A 16875-nucleotide genomic window follows, 5' to 3' on the forward strand; every position below is an offset into this window, starting at 1 on the left:
TTTGTCCAAGAGTTGCACAAGATTTATTCATTCTTACACTAGATTTTTACGTCCATTCACGCAGCTCCTTTCCTACTCATGCGAAAAAAAAACGCTTTTTTTAATTTGCGAATGTGCCGCGTACAAAATGCCACCCAATGCGGCTGCCCCCACGCCTGACGCAACTAGAGCCGCAATAAACTCGTTCCGTGTCAAAGGGTCCCGCTCCACAACTTTCTCGATTGCTTCCGAAGCCTGTCTTCTGAATCTGCCATTGCGAGCAGCCACGTGCGCAGCTAGCACAGCAGCAATCCTCTCTTCGTTTCCCTCTTTGATCTGGTTATGACTTCTCTTTATATGGCCGTTCTTCTTCCCGGAGTCGAGACGTTTTGGGTCAGGCTCAGAAACAAGAATATTGGCCAAGGCGGCATCGTCCGCGCTACTGAAGTCAATGCTGATCACGACGAACGTAGCCACGGGAACAAGGAAGCAACAATGCGCCTTACCGCAGGTAAGGCGCATTGTTGAATTCGTATATAGCGAGTTAGTCGAACAGCGACTGTGAGTTGATTTCGAAATGAGATTCAACCCGGTTTCGTGAATTTGTTCGACCATACTGGGTGTCGTTTACGAACATTTAGCTCCCGTTCAAAATCAAAACTTCGAAGTACAGTACAGTGGTCAGGGATTGTCAATACAGATCTCCCCGCCAAATCCGCAACTGCAGTCGTTAATATCCCTCGCTCACTTAGCGTCAGACACAAAAAGAGATGGGCAGCAATAGACAGTACGTGTACTGAATTAATTTAAATTTGGCTGGAATTAGCCATCTTGCAAGAAACGCCATGTTTGTGCAAGTTGCTGCATTACGGGAGCAAATGAAAGGCGCAGAATGGAGATTTTGTATTGCAGTGATAGAAGATTTCAATTTTCACTGCGATGAGTTGGAAGTCATCGGCTTGGGACGGAGTTACGTCGGACGCTATTATGAACTGCTGGGTGCATTCTGATATCGTACCTCGACCGACCGTGGCAAGTCGGTGCGCCGTATTCCGATTTATATAATCGGCCAATACACACACTTGCCAGATGAACTCTCGCTCACAAGCTTCGAGTCCACCGACAGGCATAACACACCCAAACAAGCTTATCCAGACGCTTACCTTGAAGCCGGACCTCGCTCGTGTGCTTGAGTGGATATTCTGCTCTGTTATTTGTGGTACCCTTTCGGGTTCTTCCTAATAAGCAATCTTAATCATGTATACAAATATCAAGTGAACTTTGGCGATCAGCGTCCGTGTCCGGTTCACCAGCCTGGAATATGTCCACCGCGCCGGATGGGTCGCTGCCTTCTGGGGTCTGAAGATTACCGTACAGCGCATTGTTCAAGAGTCGCTGATAAATCTGAGATGCATTCATCAGCCCAAAGGGCATGCGCAGCCATTCAAACAGGCCAAACGGCGCGATGAAGGCCGACACCAGGCGGGCTCTCTCAGTCATTACCTTGACTCAGTGAAAAGCACTGAGATGTCCCAAATCGATGGTGGAAATGGTTATTATTTGGACTGCGTCAGTGCAGGCATAGTAATACTAATTTATTATTAAAAGAGCAATAGTATCAGTTTTTCTAATAGTATTAACAATCCTTACAACAATCTATATATAAGAATTAGTGGGTGTTTCGAAACCGACGCACACTCAAGCCCCTGTTTGGCGTTCTGACACTCACTATCACACCAAAACTCGCAATCTATACTAAAGCATGGCTCAAACCCGTTTGAAGGACCCCCCAGATTATGGAGGTGTTCCGTTCACCCTTGAAGCATCCGATGTCACTGCTGCCATATCGATGGGAATTCTTCACTCCAACGTCCCAGTTCAACAAACAGACGCAACGGCCGCCGATTACGGTGTAGCGTACAACCGGCGGGACAACATCGGCACTGAATTCCATGCCTCGCAAAGGGCTATTCAAGATTTGTGCAAGGAATTCTCCCAAACATGTGGATTCCAGCTGAAAGTCGCGAGCTTTTCTGCTAAAGGGAACGGATCTGGCAACGCAAAATATGTTTGCAAAAAGCTTAACGGGCAGCAGTTTTACGACAAGAACGCATCAGAGGAAACTCTATCTTGCCCCTTTTTCATTAACGTGAGTGGGGTGGAAGGATTCTGGAAGGCAACTCGAGCAAATTTTTGCCATAACCACGTGAAACCCGTTGGTTTTTCCAGTCGACCCGTTGCTGAGGGGTCTGTACCTCTTCTTGTTAAGGACAAGAGAAATACCACACAGAATGTTGAAGAACTTGCGAGATTGGTTGAAACCGAGATGCTTCCACTTTACGAAGGGAAACTTGCCAGAGTAAAGGGGACAGCGATCGCCGAGTTTCTAAAGGGAAAGGGCTTCACGTTGGGGCCTACAGCTATTTCCCGCGTTAAACAAGCCATCGAGGCAACACACGAGATGGGCCGTTTGACTAGCTACCAAAAGCTGGAGAGCTACCTCAAGTTGATGACCGAGAAAAACCCAGGTTCTCTTTTCAAGTTCGAGAAAGAAGCTGATGGGACGTTCAAACGGGCGTGCTTTTTCCCGAACATTGGGATCCGAATGGCTACAATGGGAAGGCGTCTCTATGGTGTTGATGGTGCTCATCTTAAGGGAGAAATGAACAACTACGGGTTTTTTTTGGTGGCTACAGCGAAAGACTACGACAATCATATCTTACCCTTTGGGTTCTCTATGGTTTTATTGGAGAATTTCGACAATTGGCTGTGGTTCCTTCAGGCTATGAAACAAGCACTGAACATTGCCCGCTTTACCCTTATCTCTGACCGCCAAAAAGGACTTTTGTCTGCCGTGCCAACTGTATTTCCTGAAGCCGGTCACAGATTTTGCCTTCGACACATTAAGAGTAACATCAACTCAAAGGGGATTTCTTTAACTGGGAAGGAACGTGGACTAATTAACGATATGGCTCGTAGTGACTGCGAGAATGACTACAAGTTGTTCGAAAAGCAGCTCGCTAGCACTAAACCGGGAGCTGTCGAGTATCTTCGGGGAATTGACAAAAAACACTGGGTGAAATTCGCCTTCCAGGAACACTTCAAACTTCCAACATACAACGAAACGACCTCTGACCTTGCAGAACAGTCGAACAATTGGATTGGTGACGAATGTCGAAGCGCTAAACCCTTGGAGGCTTTTGGGATTTATTTCAGAAAATTAAGTGAGCTTGTTTCTAACCGACGACAAATGGCTGCGAACTGGATGATGAAGGCTCCTGGCTCTCAACTCGTCCCGACGTTGTCAGCCGAGCGCAAGAAGCTGGCCATTTCTGGCGAACAATGCAAAGTTACACCGTGTATGGAAGGTGCTTATAACGTGCTTTTCGTCGGTTCCTCTAAGCAACCAGGTTGGGTTCACCCATGGCGTATGGTCAATCTACCAGACTTCGAGTGTACGTGCGGTAACTGGCAGGATAATGAATTTCCCTGTATACACGCCATACCAGCAGCAGTCACTGAAGGCCAGCGGATAGAGACTCTTTACGACTCCAAACGGCTTTCGATTGACCATTTCCGGGATACGTACATGATTCCGTTTCGACCGTGGCCAACAGACGTCACACTACAAGAAGACACATCGCTGAAAGTCCCGGTACGTCAATCTGACCCTCCTGAAATGGGGAAACGCGGGTTTAAACCAGGTCCAAGACCCAAGCACAAGCGCAGAAAGTCAAAACATGGAGATTAGCGAGGGGCTTGAGGTTTAGTCAGAGGCGGCATGAGACAGAAACAAACCTAAGCAATGCATATTACAAACCTTACCAATACATATTTGCATGTCACAGTCTATGCTACAACATTTTAAATGTTACAGAGAATAAGTAGGCTACGATGTAGAGAATGACAAGTTACAGTTGTCTTCGCTGGAAAACCCCAGATATTTTTCATTTGAATTACATTAATTGTTTGGGTTTTTTGTTATCATTAACCCAAACGAAGTGGGTTCTTTGGAAGGCAATACATTTCTAGCGTAAAATGGCATATTTGAGCCATGAATGACGTTGTTTGGTCATTTTATCAGAGGTTTGTAGCCATTTACTGACTGTTATTTGGACTGTTCGAGCGAGTTCTGTCTAACCAAGACTGATCATTATTTGGAAAATAGTATACCTGCACAGTATAGTAAAGGCGCTTTGATGAAGAATAATAATATTATGATATTAGATACGTACTACTATCATAAGATTACTAATTCAAGGCGACCGAGTCTAGCGGAGGTCGATAATTTCCTCCCAATCCACCGTAGCTAGATCCTTAGAGCGCCTGAGATTGTCGGAATCCGTTACCCATACATAACGATGTCCATGCTCTCCACCTTCCATGGTTTCGTCCTCGTCGTTGTTTTTAGTTTCCTCGTCGTCTACCTCGAACTCATCATACTCGTCCCACCCCACCTTGTCCAACTCTTTTTTAATTGAGTAGATCTTCGTCGACAAGCGGCTAGCCGCTCTCCGTTTTTCAACTTGACGGGCAACGGCTTTTGGGCCGCACCCTGTCTTTCTCTTCAAGTGTTGGATCAGTTTGTAGGGTGTACTGAGGGTAATGTGACAACGCCAACACTTCTTTGTCTTTCGCACTTTGGGGCGGCCGAGCTTCTTCTTGGACGGGTTCCGGAGGACAGGGGCCATTGAAGCAAAATGGAAAAGGAAAAGTGCCTAGTGTTTGAAAGTGAAATCCATTATCTGTACCGTATACGAACGTAGTAATGTATGACTTGTCCAATTCATACGAATTTTTCGTTTCTCAAAATTATTACTAATAATGTACTAACACTGACTCAGTGCTACTAGCGTTGCACATCGATTTGGGACATCTCAGTGCTTTTCACTGAGTCAAGGTAATTCCTCCCGCAACTGCAGTCGTTAATATCCCTCGCTCACTTAGCGTCAGACACAAAAAGAGATGGGCAGCAATAGACAGTACGTGTACTGAATTAATTTAAATTTGGCTGGAATTAGCCATCTTGCAAGAAACGCCATGTTTGTGCAAGTTGCTGCATTACGGGAGCAAATGAAAGGCGCAGAATGGAGATTTTGTATTGCAGTGATAGAAGATTTCAATTTTCACTGCGATGAGTTGGAAGTCATCGGCTTGGGATGGAGTTACGTCGGACGCTATTATGAACTGCTGGGTGCATTCTCATATCGTACTTCGACCGACCGTGGCAAGTCGGTGCGCCGTATTCCGATTTATATAATCGGCCAATACACACACTTGCCAGATGAACTCTCGCTCACAAGCTTCGAGTCCACCGACAGGCATAACACACCCAAACAAGCTTATCCAGACGCTTACCTTGAAGCCGGACCTCGCTCGTGTGCTTGAGTGGATATTCTGCTCTGTTATTTGTGGTACCCTTTCGGGTTCTTCCTAATAAGCAATCTTAATCATGTATACAAATATCAAGTGAACTTTGGCGATCAGCGTCCGTGTCCGGTTCACCAGCCTGGAATATGTCCACCGCGCCGGATGGGTCGCTGCCTTCTGGGGCCTGAAGATTACCGTACAGCGCATTGTTCAAGAGTCGCTGATAAATCTGAGATGCATTCATCAGCCCAAAAAGCATGCGCAGCCATTCAAACAGGCCAAACGGCGTGATGAAGGCCGACACCAGGCGAGCTCTTTCAGTCATTTCTACGACCCAGAATCCGCTCGCAATATCCAGCGAACAACTCCAGAGCACCTTATCCATGTCTTCAAGCAGATCGTTGATCAACGGCATGGGGTACACCATGAGGCGCGTCAGGTTGTTCACGACGCGGTAATCAATGCAGTAGCTGATGTCGACGCCATTCTTCTTGATTATCACCACGATCGGCGACGCCCACGGAGAGCTGAAAACCCTAATGATCTTAGCGGACAGTAGGCCCTTGATCAAGTCGGACAGTTTGCCACGGAACTGTGGTGCCACCCTCCGTACGCGTTGTGCTACCGGCTTAGCGTCCCCTGTATCGATATCACAGACGACGTCTAGCGCAGTGCCTTTCCCAAGCAACAGGTACTGTCGGCTCCAGATGATCTTCCTCAGGCGATCCACTTCCTCCGTCTTGCTCTTGCCGTCGTTCTCGATCCGGATATCCTCGAGCTTCACGTCTTCTGTGGTCGTCGTCAACTCCGGTAGAACCGCCATCTGGTTGTCCACATCTTCCGCAAAGGGTTCGCCCCCTTCGCTGATGCAGACTTGATCGTCCTCCAAAGGTTGACTCGCAGCGGGCAGCTCTGGGTCACTCTCGATCGGCTTCGTCTTCACCGGGCATTCGGTTTCGTCGCCTTCAGGAATCTCCACGGCTGGACCCACCAAGCTCCGGCGAGAAATGTCAACGCTCGCTTCGCTGCCTGTCCCCGTTCGTTTCCCGATCTGGTCTCCTCGGGTCAGCATTCGTACTGTTTGCGCCCTAGTAACCTCCTCGCCAGCGGTCACGTCATCCTTCTCGTCGAGCTACTTCACGACCTGGTTACTGACTGCTGCGGGGCGTTTCAGAAGCGGGTCGTACTGCGGGTAATCGACCATGGGTCCTGTCGGATCCCCGACCAGAACATCCTCTTCGCTCGTCGCATCCGTGGTTGGTTGTAGCACCCCGTTCTGCCGCTCTGTGTACCGACACGATCCGACAGTGACAAAGCCTTGACGCCTCGGTACCCGATCGCCTGACAGCCACATTTTCACCTGATCGTGGGCGGGCCAACATCTCGTTCGATCGCTGATGTTGGTTACCTGCAGGTACCGTCGCCATCCAGTCCTTCGACCAAAGTGGGAATCGAGTGTTCCCCGCGTGTGAGCCACAGCTTTTCCGACTGTTTAGACCGCAATGGCACCTCAATTATCTGGCCAGCTTCGATGACTTCGAGCTCCTCACGACGGACCGCGCTGACGTGTTCCCCGTACAGCGGGCGTCGTCCTGGCAGCTGGATGCGAATCTCGCCCGGCAAACCCGTCGGCCAAGTCCAGACTAATTCCCGCCGAGACCATAAAGTCCATGCCGAGGATCACATCCTGGCCTGATGTCTCGCCGACCCAAACGTCGAAGAACTACACCAGCGATCCCACTAGGGTAACCTTGATCTTGGTACGTCCCTTCGTCACGTATACGCCTTCTCCAATACCAGCACACTCTTGCTGTTGACTGTCGTCTACGTAGCACCCTACCTTACGAGCAAAGATGGCGTCCAGAATGGACCGTTCGGCGCCAGAGTCCAAGACCAAGTTCGCTTTTTTGTTGTTGATCTTTCCTCCAGTCTTGGCCTACTTGAACCACTTACTGGGTGCGTGATATTTCCAGTACCCACGCATCTCCCCACGGCTTGGTCACCGATCGTACATCGATGGCATCTTGGTGGCTGCTGAGTCCTGGGACCCTCTCTGCGACAAGGTAGATCGGCTCTTGGACGCGTGTGACCGGTGGAACCTGTCGATCAGCGTGGCGAAAAGCTCCTGGGGATGCCGCAAGGTAGATTACCTAGGGCATCGCGTTTCGGCGGACGGCCTCGAAGCTCACCCGAAGAACTTGGAGACACTGACGACTCTGCCGTTCCCAGGAACGTTGCGATCGATGCAGTTCTTCCTCGGAAGCCTCAACTTCTAGAGTAGGTTCATTGAGGACTCGCAATATATGCCTTAAGAGCTGCGAGAAGTCGACTGCCACGAGATGAACCGAAACCCTGGCCAAAAGACTGGGGACGAAGTCCAAGCCGACGAAGGAGGACAGATTGCGCAGACGGACGAAAGGGACAAGTGGGATCGTGCGCAGACAGCGTTTGGGATGTTGAAGAACAAGATTGAGACTGCGCCTGTGTTGCGGTATTTCGATCCAGATCGGGTATCTGTTGTCGTGGTATACGCGAGCGATTGGGCGATCTCCGCAGCCATAGTACAGGTGCACGATGGCACGTATATGTTGGTAGCATTCACCAGTCGTACGCTGAAGCCCAACGAGCTCAATTATGGTATGGTCGAGAAAGAAATCTTGGCTCTTCTCCGAGTTCTGGACGTGTGCTACTCCACGCTGGTCACGAGGCCGATCAAGGTTTTAACGCGGCACTCCACTCTAGCATGACTGATGCGATCTACAGGACTCCAAGGCAGACTAGGCAACTGGGCGGCGCTGCTATACCCCTGGATGCTCGAGATCGTCAAGTGTATACGCGGCGAAGATGAGATCCTGGGTACGATTGCGGCGAACATCACACCCCGAGAGAATGTTGATTCGATCTTGTCGTCTATCGCGCCGAGGAAGCAGCCGCGCCAGCTGATTCCTGTGGTGCTACCTACGGTTGAACAAAGCGAAGAACGGTTCGTCGTGAGTTTTGATGGATCAGCACGAGTCAAGCGAGGCGGTGGAGTGTGTAGCGTCACTGTCTGGAAGTTACCCGAGTGGATCGTCGTCGCAACAGAATCGAAGTACGTGCTCGACCTAACTGTGAACGAGTGGGAGTACTAAGGCTTGTTGTTGGGCTTCAATCTACTGTCCAGCTTGGACCGGGGACGCCTGATTATCTGCGGAGACTCCAACTTGGTGATCCGGCAGATGCGAGGCGAGATCGAGTGCAAGGCACCAGGCCTGACCCCTTTTCGCCGACGGACATCAGATCGGCTGAAAATGTGGCCGGTTCACGAGTTCCTAAATGTCAAACGCGATTGGAATCAGAGCGCGGATCGGTTGGCCAGCACAGCATTGCACCAACAAGAAGACATATTGGTTACCTCGGAAGCAGATCGTGACGGTCTGACTGTCCTTAACCGGCTTCAGGAACTTCTGCTCCCGAAGGACGATGGGCCTGTCGCCCGGATGGCTGCGACGACCCGATCGCGAGCACGTTTGAAGAACGTGCCAGAAGTGCTGCAGCTGGATGTGGTACAACGCATCAGGACGGACCGAAATCTAGGAGCGCAGGACGAAGAGAAGTGGATCGTAAACCTCAAGGCGTACCTGGCAGGCGACTTGGAGGAGCTGGATGCTGGTGAGGCGGGCTTGTGGCAAGGTCGCGGGCAACTACGACGTGGACGAAGGTGAGCTACTGTTTTACTGCCCACACACGGGAAGAGACGACGGAGACCGCGACCGGCTGGCAAAGCTGGTGGTACCGGAAGATCTGCAGCACGATGTACTCCACCACTATCATACGAGTCTGGAGGGAGGACATCGAGGGGTCGAAAAAAAGTACCAGCGGATTAGGGCACACTTCCACTGGCGAGGTCTGTTCGAGAGTGTGCAACGATACGTGGGACAATGCGCGGATTGTGAAACCGGGAAGGGGCGTCCAACACTACGAGGAGAGTCGCCGGGTAACATACAAGCGACATACCCCTCCCAGTGTATCGCGATGGACCGCATCCATTCTCTGCCGAAGTCGTACAAAGGCAACACCGAGCTGCTCATCTGGGTCGATCTATTCTCAGGTTACGTAATAGCCAAGGCCTGCGCGTACGAACCGCACAGACGATCGCGGAGAGATACGCGGAGTGCGTTTTCCGCAGATTCGGAGCAAGCGAAGCCATCCGGCACGATCGGGAGCCAGGATTCATGTCTGATTTTTTTTCGCGCCTTCAACCGTATAGTGGGGCAGAGACAGCGTGCCACTATGGCGTACCGCCCACAAGCCAACGGTACGGCAGAACAGATGGTGCAGACTCTGACCAGAGCCTTGAAGATGTATGTCGCAGATATAAACCAGAAAGGCTGGGACGAGTACGCGGAGCGTCTGACGTTCGCCCTCAACACGGCGTACGATCGTGTTCGAGATGAAACGCCGTTCTATTTGGCCATGGATGGGACGCTCGATCTACGTTAGAAGCGACACTGCCTCTTGGGAGCACTCGGCGCCGGGACGTGGAGCCATGTTGGTGGAGATATAACGTCCAGCGACAGTACCAGCAGGCACACAGCTAGTCAACGAGGCGCTGCGCGACGCGATCGAAGGGGGAGCAGATCAGCACAACGAAGATGTGAGATCGCATGACATAAAGACAGGAGATTATATGGCTATACCTAGATCGAGTTAAGGAAGGCTACGCTCGCAAGCTCGCGCATATGTGGCACGGGCCATTCAGAGTTGCGGAGATGGTCGACAGACACGCTGCACGTTAGGGCAGCAAGCTTTCACCGAAGTCTACGCGATCTGCTTCGCGTTTCGTCAGCGTAGATGTCAGGTGATCTGGGTAACTCTTCACCAGTTTTAGCTTCGACACATGAACGATCGGGAACACTCGGTACTCCGTGCCGGCGGTTTCCAGCCACAGCTGAGAGCGCGAGATGGAGCGAATTGCGTATGTGAGCTCGAGCAAGAAAACCCGATACGGTCGCACTCGACGCGAGTACCGGGTCTTCTGGAAAGGCTACACCGAGCCGTCGTTGGTCGACGAGACCGACCCCAACTGTGGAGCGTTGCTAAGAGACTTCGAGCGGGGACGGACAGATCGCAACCGCTTCGAGGCGATGCAGTCGTATGAGGAGTGAGTGGTGGAACATCTGCGGTGGGCAGCTCATTGCAGAGCAGCGAGCGGAATAAGAACTTGCAGGAAGGCTGCAGGTTCGGGAGGAAGTGGTACATGTGGAGTGTTGTGGGCATGAATAGGCCGGAAAACCTAGGCAATACGCTCTCGAAGATTCTGGAAGAAAGGAAGAGACACGAATGGATTAGATCGGATTAGATCTTCTCGACGAATGCTGAAACTTACGGGGACTGCTGCCCGACATACAAGGGCATGACTCGATCAGCAATAGAAAGGCATGAACTTGCCAGACAGGCGAGCAATCTCAAGAGCCGGGTGGTCAGCTGATACGTCACGATAGTGATTAAGCCAGATCGGTGTTGTCCGTGATGATCGACGCCTTCAGTAGATCTTCAGGATCGGCCCCGTCCTCAATCCCAGGATACCAAGCACCCGCCTCGCCTTGACGGGGGAAGTGTAGAAAGAATGGATCCAGCAACAGGTCGAGGTCGCAGTAGCCCTGGAGCATGCAGATCAGCACCTGTTGAAGGAACGACTTACACCGGGCACCGGCTCTGGATCGACGCTGCTTGCGATCAGTGTAGAACGCCTCCAAATATCGACTGGCGCGACACTTGGTGATGCTTACCTGGAAGGTGTGAGTGGAGTCCCAATATGCCCGAAGGTCGCTCGTCTTCGTAAGCCGCATAGATCAGCATCATGTGTCGGAACCAACCTCGATCCCGTAACGTTAGGGGATCGATCTGGGCAGCGAGAACTTCCCATGGAGCAGATTCGATCAAGTCGCGTACGTTGCTCTCGTCCACTAGCCACTCTCCAAGCGGAGGCGTGGGGTCGCGGAGAGAAACTAACCACTCCATCGGATTGGCGAAACGGTGGAACAGTAGATCCACGTCCATCTCCACGATGCTCGTCTGGCAAACGTCCTGGGCAGACCAGGAGACAACATCATGGCCGTGGGAGCCGCGGCGATCACGATACACGGGAATCCAATCCGTTCGAGGAACCTGGGTGGGCGGCAAGTCCGCTAGCTCAGCGTTGGAAAGAGCGCCGGATGGCGGTCCAAACCGATCCCGATTGCAACTCTCCGGAGCCGCCGAGTCGCTGCCGCTCTCTGCGGTATCCGAATCAAGAACGCGGGTAGAGCTGGATCTGCTGGAGGGACTGTCGTCGTCGTCAGAAGGCGCACCAACCCAGACGCCGCAGGAGGTGATGGAGCGCCTCTGCCGCCATCTTTGGTGGACGATCGGATAGATCGAGCAGGTCGCTCGGGAGGGCTAGCGGGGGAATCAGAAGCGACACTGGCTTAGCGGCGAGTATATCGAGGAGGCGTCACTTGAGAAGTAATGTCAGGGACAGCCGGAGAAGGAGATGCCACCGGTTCCCCAGCACTCTGGCCAGCGGCTACGGCAAACAGTACCTCGATCGAGGATCTAAGTGTCGGACCCTGGGTCGAAGCACTGGCAGGAAAAGAACCTCAGGTCGATCAGGCGGTCTTTGGAGGAGCGCGTAGAGTGGACCGGGGAACTGGACTTAGAACGGGCACGCTTACGACTCGGAGCCGAAGGGAGTAGCGGTGCGATGGTCGACAGGCTCTCTTGCGCTTGATCCCGTTCGGACCGAAGATCAGTAATCTCCCCGAGACTCTTTGCCAAGCTGGCCGAGTAATTCATTCTTTTCAACCACCAGATGGTCTCCCTCTTGTCGTAGGATCGCGAGCACGGTCTAGAGGTCTTGGCGCGACTTCTGGGATTTCTCTACCTGATTAATCCGCCTCTCCAGTCGGGCGATGGTGTTCCGAGCCGCTGAAACACGATCCTCTGTGGGCCAGGACACGAGTTAGTATGACTCCGACAGGGGCATTTGGACGGTACTCACGGGTGACGCTGCGGTCTGCACTGGCTTGGTCACGCTGAGATATCGCCGCGCGAACGCGCTGGAGATATTGATCCAGAGTCGAAAGCCGGCCCTGTAAACGAGCGAGCTCGGCAGAGTGGGTAGCGATCGTGTTGTCGGTCACCTTCAAGCGGCGCTCATAGCCCTCGCTCAAAGCACGGAAGCGACGGGTCTTGCGCTCAACCGCAGCCTCGAGGCGGTCTACCTCCGCCTGGGTAGCCTTGTGAGAAGTGGCCGATTTACGGAGTTCCGAGGCTAGAGAGGCCTGGCGATCACGTGCAACCTGCAAGTCGGAGTGGGACCGCGCAAGTTGGGGCTCCAGATCGGCTATGTGGTGAACTGTATCGGGTGGGATAATCACCCCGAAAGAAGAGGCAGCGGCGAACTGTGCATCCAGAGTGGAAATCCGGTCTTGGAATTCGGAAACCGCTTCGTCGTCGCGGAGCTGCAGGTCGTGATATCGAAGACGACAAGCCTCAAGCTCGCGGGAGTTGTCCAGATGCTCCTGTAGCGAGTTCAGACAGTCGGTAAGCTCCTGCTGAGTGAAGCCCAGCTGGGGACGAACTACGTCGTACTTGTGCTGACTGAAGCGCACGTACGGCGAAGCAGCATTGGTCGCGTCAGCGAGCTAACGATCCAAGTCTTCTGGGCGACGTCGTGTGGCCGAGAAACTCGCGGCGGAGAACTTCTTGATCCTGACGAAGCTCATGCAGTGCCTCGGTCTGATCAATGACATGCTGCAATGCGCTCAGTAAAGCGCGTACAGCGGTGAGATCCAGCGAATAATCGGCCAGATCGATGGTCGACACTGCGGCAGGGCCACCGCGCGTAGTAGCCTGGGAAGAGGGGCGAGGAGAAGACGTGAGATCGGCGAAAGAGCTGCCACCTACGGGAAACGTGAGTTAGCGGTGAGGAGAGTATGATTAACTACCTCTGGAACCAGCCGCACCAGAAGACATTACGACGTGGCCACAGAAAAACACCGGATTAGGCAACGGTGCAATCGGAGAAGTGGTCGTGAGGAGCGGGGATAGATGAGTGAAGCTCGACAGTTGGTGCCGTGGACTCTCACGCAGGGGACGATTGTGGTGAAGTGAGAGTTGGCTTTGGGAGCAAGGGACTGATTGATGGGATGTACAGCCCAGGCTACTATTCATGACGATTGTGACCTATTGATCACTGTACATTCAATTTAGTATCATACTTCACGAAGCTTGTGTTCCCAAGACACGAAGCTTACGTGTACCCTCTTGAAGTATGGGACCCAGCAGGGAGCAGAGAACCATGGCCGCACTGTGGATTATATTTCACAATACTTTGAACGCACGTTCAAAACATATTTTTTTTGTAATCGAGAATTCAAGAATGTAAGCAATATTCAAGTTAAAAGAACAGTCGATTCAGTTAATCGAGTGTTAGGCGATCCTTAGTCAAGCGTAGTAATACAGCGACCTGAAGACGTGGTCTACCTGAATAACCTAATTTATGATGCGGTGGTACAAGGCTGGCACCAAGGAGAAAGATAAATAGGGAATGATCTCAGGCAATTGGATTATTAGCGCAGAAGATGCAGGCGGTGCTCAACGGTATGCCCAAAGAGCAGCAATTGGATCCTCAAAAGGATAGGTTTCAACCTGGGGTGCGAGTACTTTCCGCTTTCGCGTACATGGACTATCGTGAATGGAGCGAAGAACGGTTTGAAAAAAAGAATATAATATTCATAAAGAAGCGTAGAGAGGGACATTTATTCAGCGGTAGAAGCGCCAGTTTTTCCACTAGACTGCAAGTTATAATTATGAGCCATTGGGTTAAAGTGTTTTGATTGTTATCTAATCTAGCGACAGTGTTAGACCAACCAGATGTGGGCGTCAGAATAGGACTCAGCTTCCTCCAACCCCCCCCCCCCCTTCGTGGAAGTCCCCTTCGCCATCCGTATGCTAGCAATCGTACAGTATGCCAGAGGTTTCTTCTCCGCCTAAGAGAAAGCTAATGCTGGTCCGACGCGGCCACCCTATCCAGACACCGTTGTTTTCCTGTAACTTCTTTGTGTGGAACAGTAGCGCTCGGTTCGGCACATACCTTCTCTTATTGAATCGACCATCTTGAGACCAATTGTGACACATCAGATTCAATCTATTCATCAGGTTAACGAGCTTGACTAGCGAGTGGGAAGTATAGTCTTGCTTGATGGTTTTAATTGAACGTCTCAACTGGATTGGTCGTTGAAGCAAAACCTGTTGGTGTTGAATACACTGACCACTTTGAACGCAGTTGTCCTTCTACTTCTTCTTGAAGTAGGCACCAAATTTGACAAGCTTGCGCACAGCTTTCCACTTCTTGAGAGTATCTTTTGAATTTATATATATATTTTAAGATTCCAGTTCGCTTCTAGCGTAGGGCATCTCGTACAAACGGTGGGAGAGAAGCGATAGTTGTTCACCAGCCATTTCTGATCCATGTTCTCCAACGTTTTCACAACGTGAAAATAGCACATGAGGTAGGTCCTCTTGCTCGGATCCCTTGTTTTCGAAGCCACCGCTGATGTCACTGCGTTAAACTGAGTTATGTCTGCGCCTGCCATGCAATATCTGATAGTCGGTAAGTTCCCCGTCAGTTTCGAGAAAGCCTCAAACAAGTCAGTTAACGCAACACTCATAACCGGACCAGTTATTTAAAACATTACAAACAGCGCAACAGGGCGAAAGCTTATTTAATTATTAGACATTCCTACAACCGTGGTTGGATATCCTGACTGGTTCAGCTTATGCGTGACGTCGATGTGCAGGACAAGTTCTTCGACGAAAGCGAGCGTTTTCATCATAAACGGTGTAGACATGCCAACTACGAGAGGGTTACTGTCAGAACCAGCCCCAAGCCCAGGTGCACCGTTCGCTTCCACGTCAAAATCCAAATAAGAAAGGCTCGTTGTCACTCATATCTGCGTTGCTCCGCTAGACACTCCCAATCCTCGACGAAGTCCGTTCCTGCAGATTGGCTCACTTGTGTTGTGAAAGAAAGCCCTGGACTTGAGATAATGTAGGTCTAGCTTCCGGTTCTGGATCAAACGTGTCAATAATGTCATGATAAATGCGTTCGGTTTTGTATGCTGTTCATTAAGCTGCACAGCCAGCCTCGTCATGCACAATGTCAACCTCGGTTATTTCGGAGACGCAGCGTCAGTGTAGTGCGACCCACTGTTGTTTATGTCACTCTTCTGGGTCTCCTGAAACGTCAGCACTTTGAGTTTTTTGCACTTCAGGTCCATGTACTCACCGCAGGTTGCCAAATAGCATGCCGGAATTCTGCAGCGCATTTGGGGGAAGTCCAGGTTCAGGTCACAAATTTGACACCTAATCAGGTGACTGCCGGCTGTGTATCTTGTCCTACGACTCTCCAGAACCCTTCGAGGCCAAGCTCACTGAACGAATATGCAAGCAGGCTTCACTAGTATACGGCAGTCAACCCAGCAGCATTTTGGCGTGATGTCGTGAGGGCGGGTTGTAATGTATTGTGCACGAGCCCCCCCCCCCCCCTTTCACTTGCAATTAGCTAAGGCGTAGCCGATCGGTATATGAAGGGCAATAATGTGTTGTTATTGACCAGAGTACAAACTCTCACTTGTGGTCGATTGGTTAAAACTTTATCTCCAGCACGTGTACAAATAGTGATGTCTTATTGGCTTAAGAATCTAAAGTTGTTCCGTCGTGTGGACTTGTTTAATGTACTGTGAATAAATCATGGTCACCGCGTATTTGTTTCTATGTCTGTGGATTACTTACGCGTTCTCTAGCAAACCTTGTCTAGACTATAATGGTTACAAAAGGTAAAGATATTTTGAACCGATCAGACGGTTTTGCGGGTCTTGTTATAAATACATCTAGTCTTGTGAGCAGTGCTGATAAATATCCATCATACGATGTAGAATAGCGTAGGACACTACACTAGCCGTCGTGGCGTCACACAAGGCATCCATACCACTTGCGATTGCCACAATAGAATGGATTATGCCTAACGCAGTCGCAACCAACTGCCATAATACGGGGAACGGCTGCATATGCTCAAAAATAATACGGAGCACTGCAGAGTCTGGCATTGCGTTCTGGAGTCCAGACATCTTTAGGAGCCGGTACCATTAACAATATAAACCAATTTGGGATAAAAAAGGAGCACTTACGCAATTATTCTGGACCAGACTAATTACATTTTTTTTACTGCCCAATATCGCCCAAGTTAAGGACAAAGACTAAAACCAATTTGTAACAGCTTCGCTTGAACCTTATCTGATGTCTATAAACCAAATACCGGAACTTACAGAGATAGTAACACGCCAAGGAAAAAGATAACATTAAAGAAGAACGAGTTTGTCAATGTGGTTATTCATATTGTAACGTTGAAGTTAGACGTCAAGTGACCGCTGTTACTCCGGTTTTGGGCACTACGTGTCTCGATTTCACATTCTTCATATATCTGGAATACACATCAATGCC

General features: G+C 50.7%; 6 protein-coding genes across 6 annotated transcripts; 1 reads left to right on the forward strand and 5 right to left on the reverse strand.

Annotated features, from left to right (window-relative positions):
* Window positions 1-56: 56 nt before the first annotated feature.
* PPTG_22916 (hypothetical protein) lies at window positions 57-501 on the reverse strand (the record flags this gene model as incomplete). Its single annotated transcript, XM_008907365.1, has 2 exons — window positions 57-72; window positions 125-501. 2 exons carry the CDS (start codon window positions 499-501, stop codon window positions 57-59), a joined length of 393 nt encoding a protein of 130 aa, XP_008905613.1.
* Window positions 502-4250: 3749 nt separating this feature from the next.
* Window positions 4251-4722, reverse strand: PPTG_11109 (hypothetical protein; the record flags this gene model as incomplete). Its single annotated transcript, XM_008907366.1, has 1 exon — window positions 4251-4722. The coding sequence occupies exon 1, from the start codon at window positions 4668-4670 to the stop codon at window positions 4251-4253; it is 420 nt and encodes a 139-aa protein (XP_008905614.1). The 5' UTR covers window positions 4671-4722.
* Window positions 4723-6481: 1759 nt separating this feature from the next.
* PPTG_22917 (hypothetical protein) lies at window positions 6482-6703 on the reverse strand (the record flags this gene model as incomplete). The annotated part of the gene is made up of 1 exon (XM_008907367.1): window positions 6482-6703. One exon carries the CDS (start codon window positions 6701-6703, stop codon window positions 6482-6484), a length of 222 nt encoding a protein of 73 aa, XP_008905615.1.
* Window positions 6704-10292: 3589 nt separating this feature from the next.
* Window positions 10293-10496, forward strand: PPTG_11110 (hypothetical protein; the record flags this gene model as incomplete). The annotated part of the gene is made up of 1 exon (XM_008907368.1): window positions 10293-10496. The coding sequence occupies one exon, from the start codon at window positions 10293-10295 to the stop codon at window positions 10494-10496; it is 204 nt and encodes a 67-aa protein (XP_008905616.1).
* A 339-nt stretch (window positions 10497-10835) lies between these two features.
* On the reverse strand, window positions 10836-11180 carry PPTG_11111 (hypothetical protein; the record flags this gene model as incomplete). The annotated part of the gene is made up of 1 exon (XM_008907369.1): window positions 10836-11180. One exon carries the CDS (start codon window positions 11178-11180, stop codon window positions 10836-10838), a length of 345 nt encoding a protein of 114 aa, XP_008905617.1.
* Window positions 11181-12217: 1037 nt separating this feature from the next.
* On the reverse strand, window positions 12218-13347 carry PPTG_11112 (hypothetical protein; the record flags this gene model as incomplete). Its single annotated transcript, XM_008907370.1, has 4 exons — window positions 12218-12312; window positions 12371-12972; window positions 13022-13274; window positions 13338-13347. 4 exons carry the CDS (start codon window positions 13345-13347, stop codon window positions 12218-12220), a joined length of 960 nt encoding a protein of 319 aa, XP_008905618.1.
* Between the last annotated feature and the right edge of the window lie 3528 nt (window positions 13348-16875).

The sequence above is a fragment of the Phytophthora parasitica genome (assembly GCF_000247585.1).
Source record: "Phytophthora parasitica INRA-310 unplaced genomic scaffold supercont2.26, whole genome shotgun sequence".
In the NCBI taxonomy this organism is placed as follows: domain Eukaryota; phylum Oomycota; class Peronosporomycetes; order Peronosporales; family Peronosporaceae; genus Phytophthora; species Phytophthora nicotianae.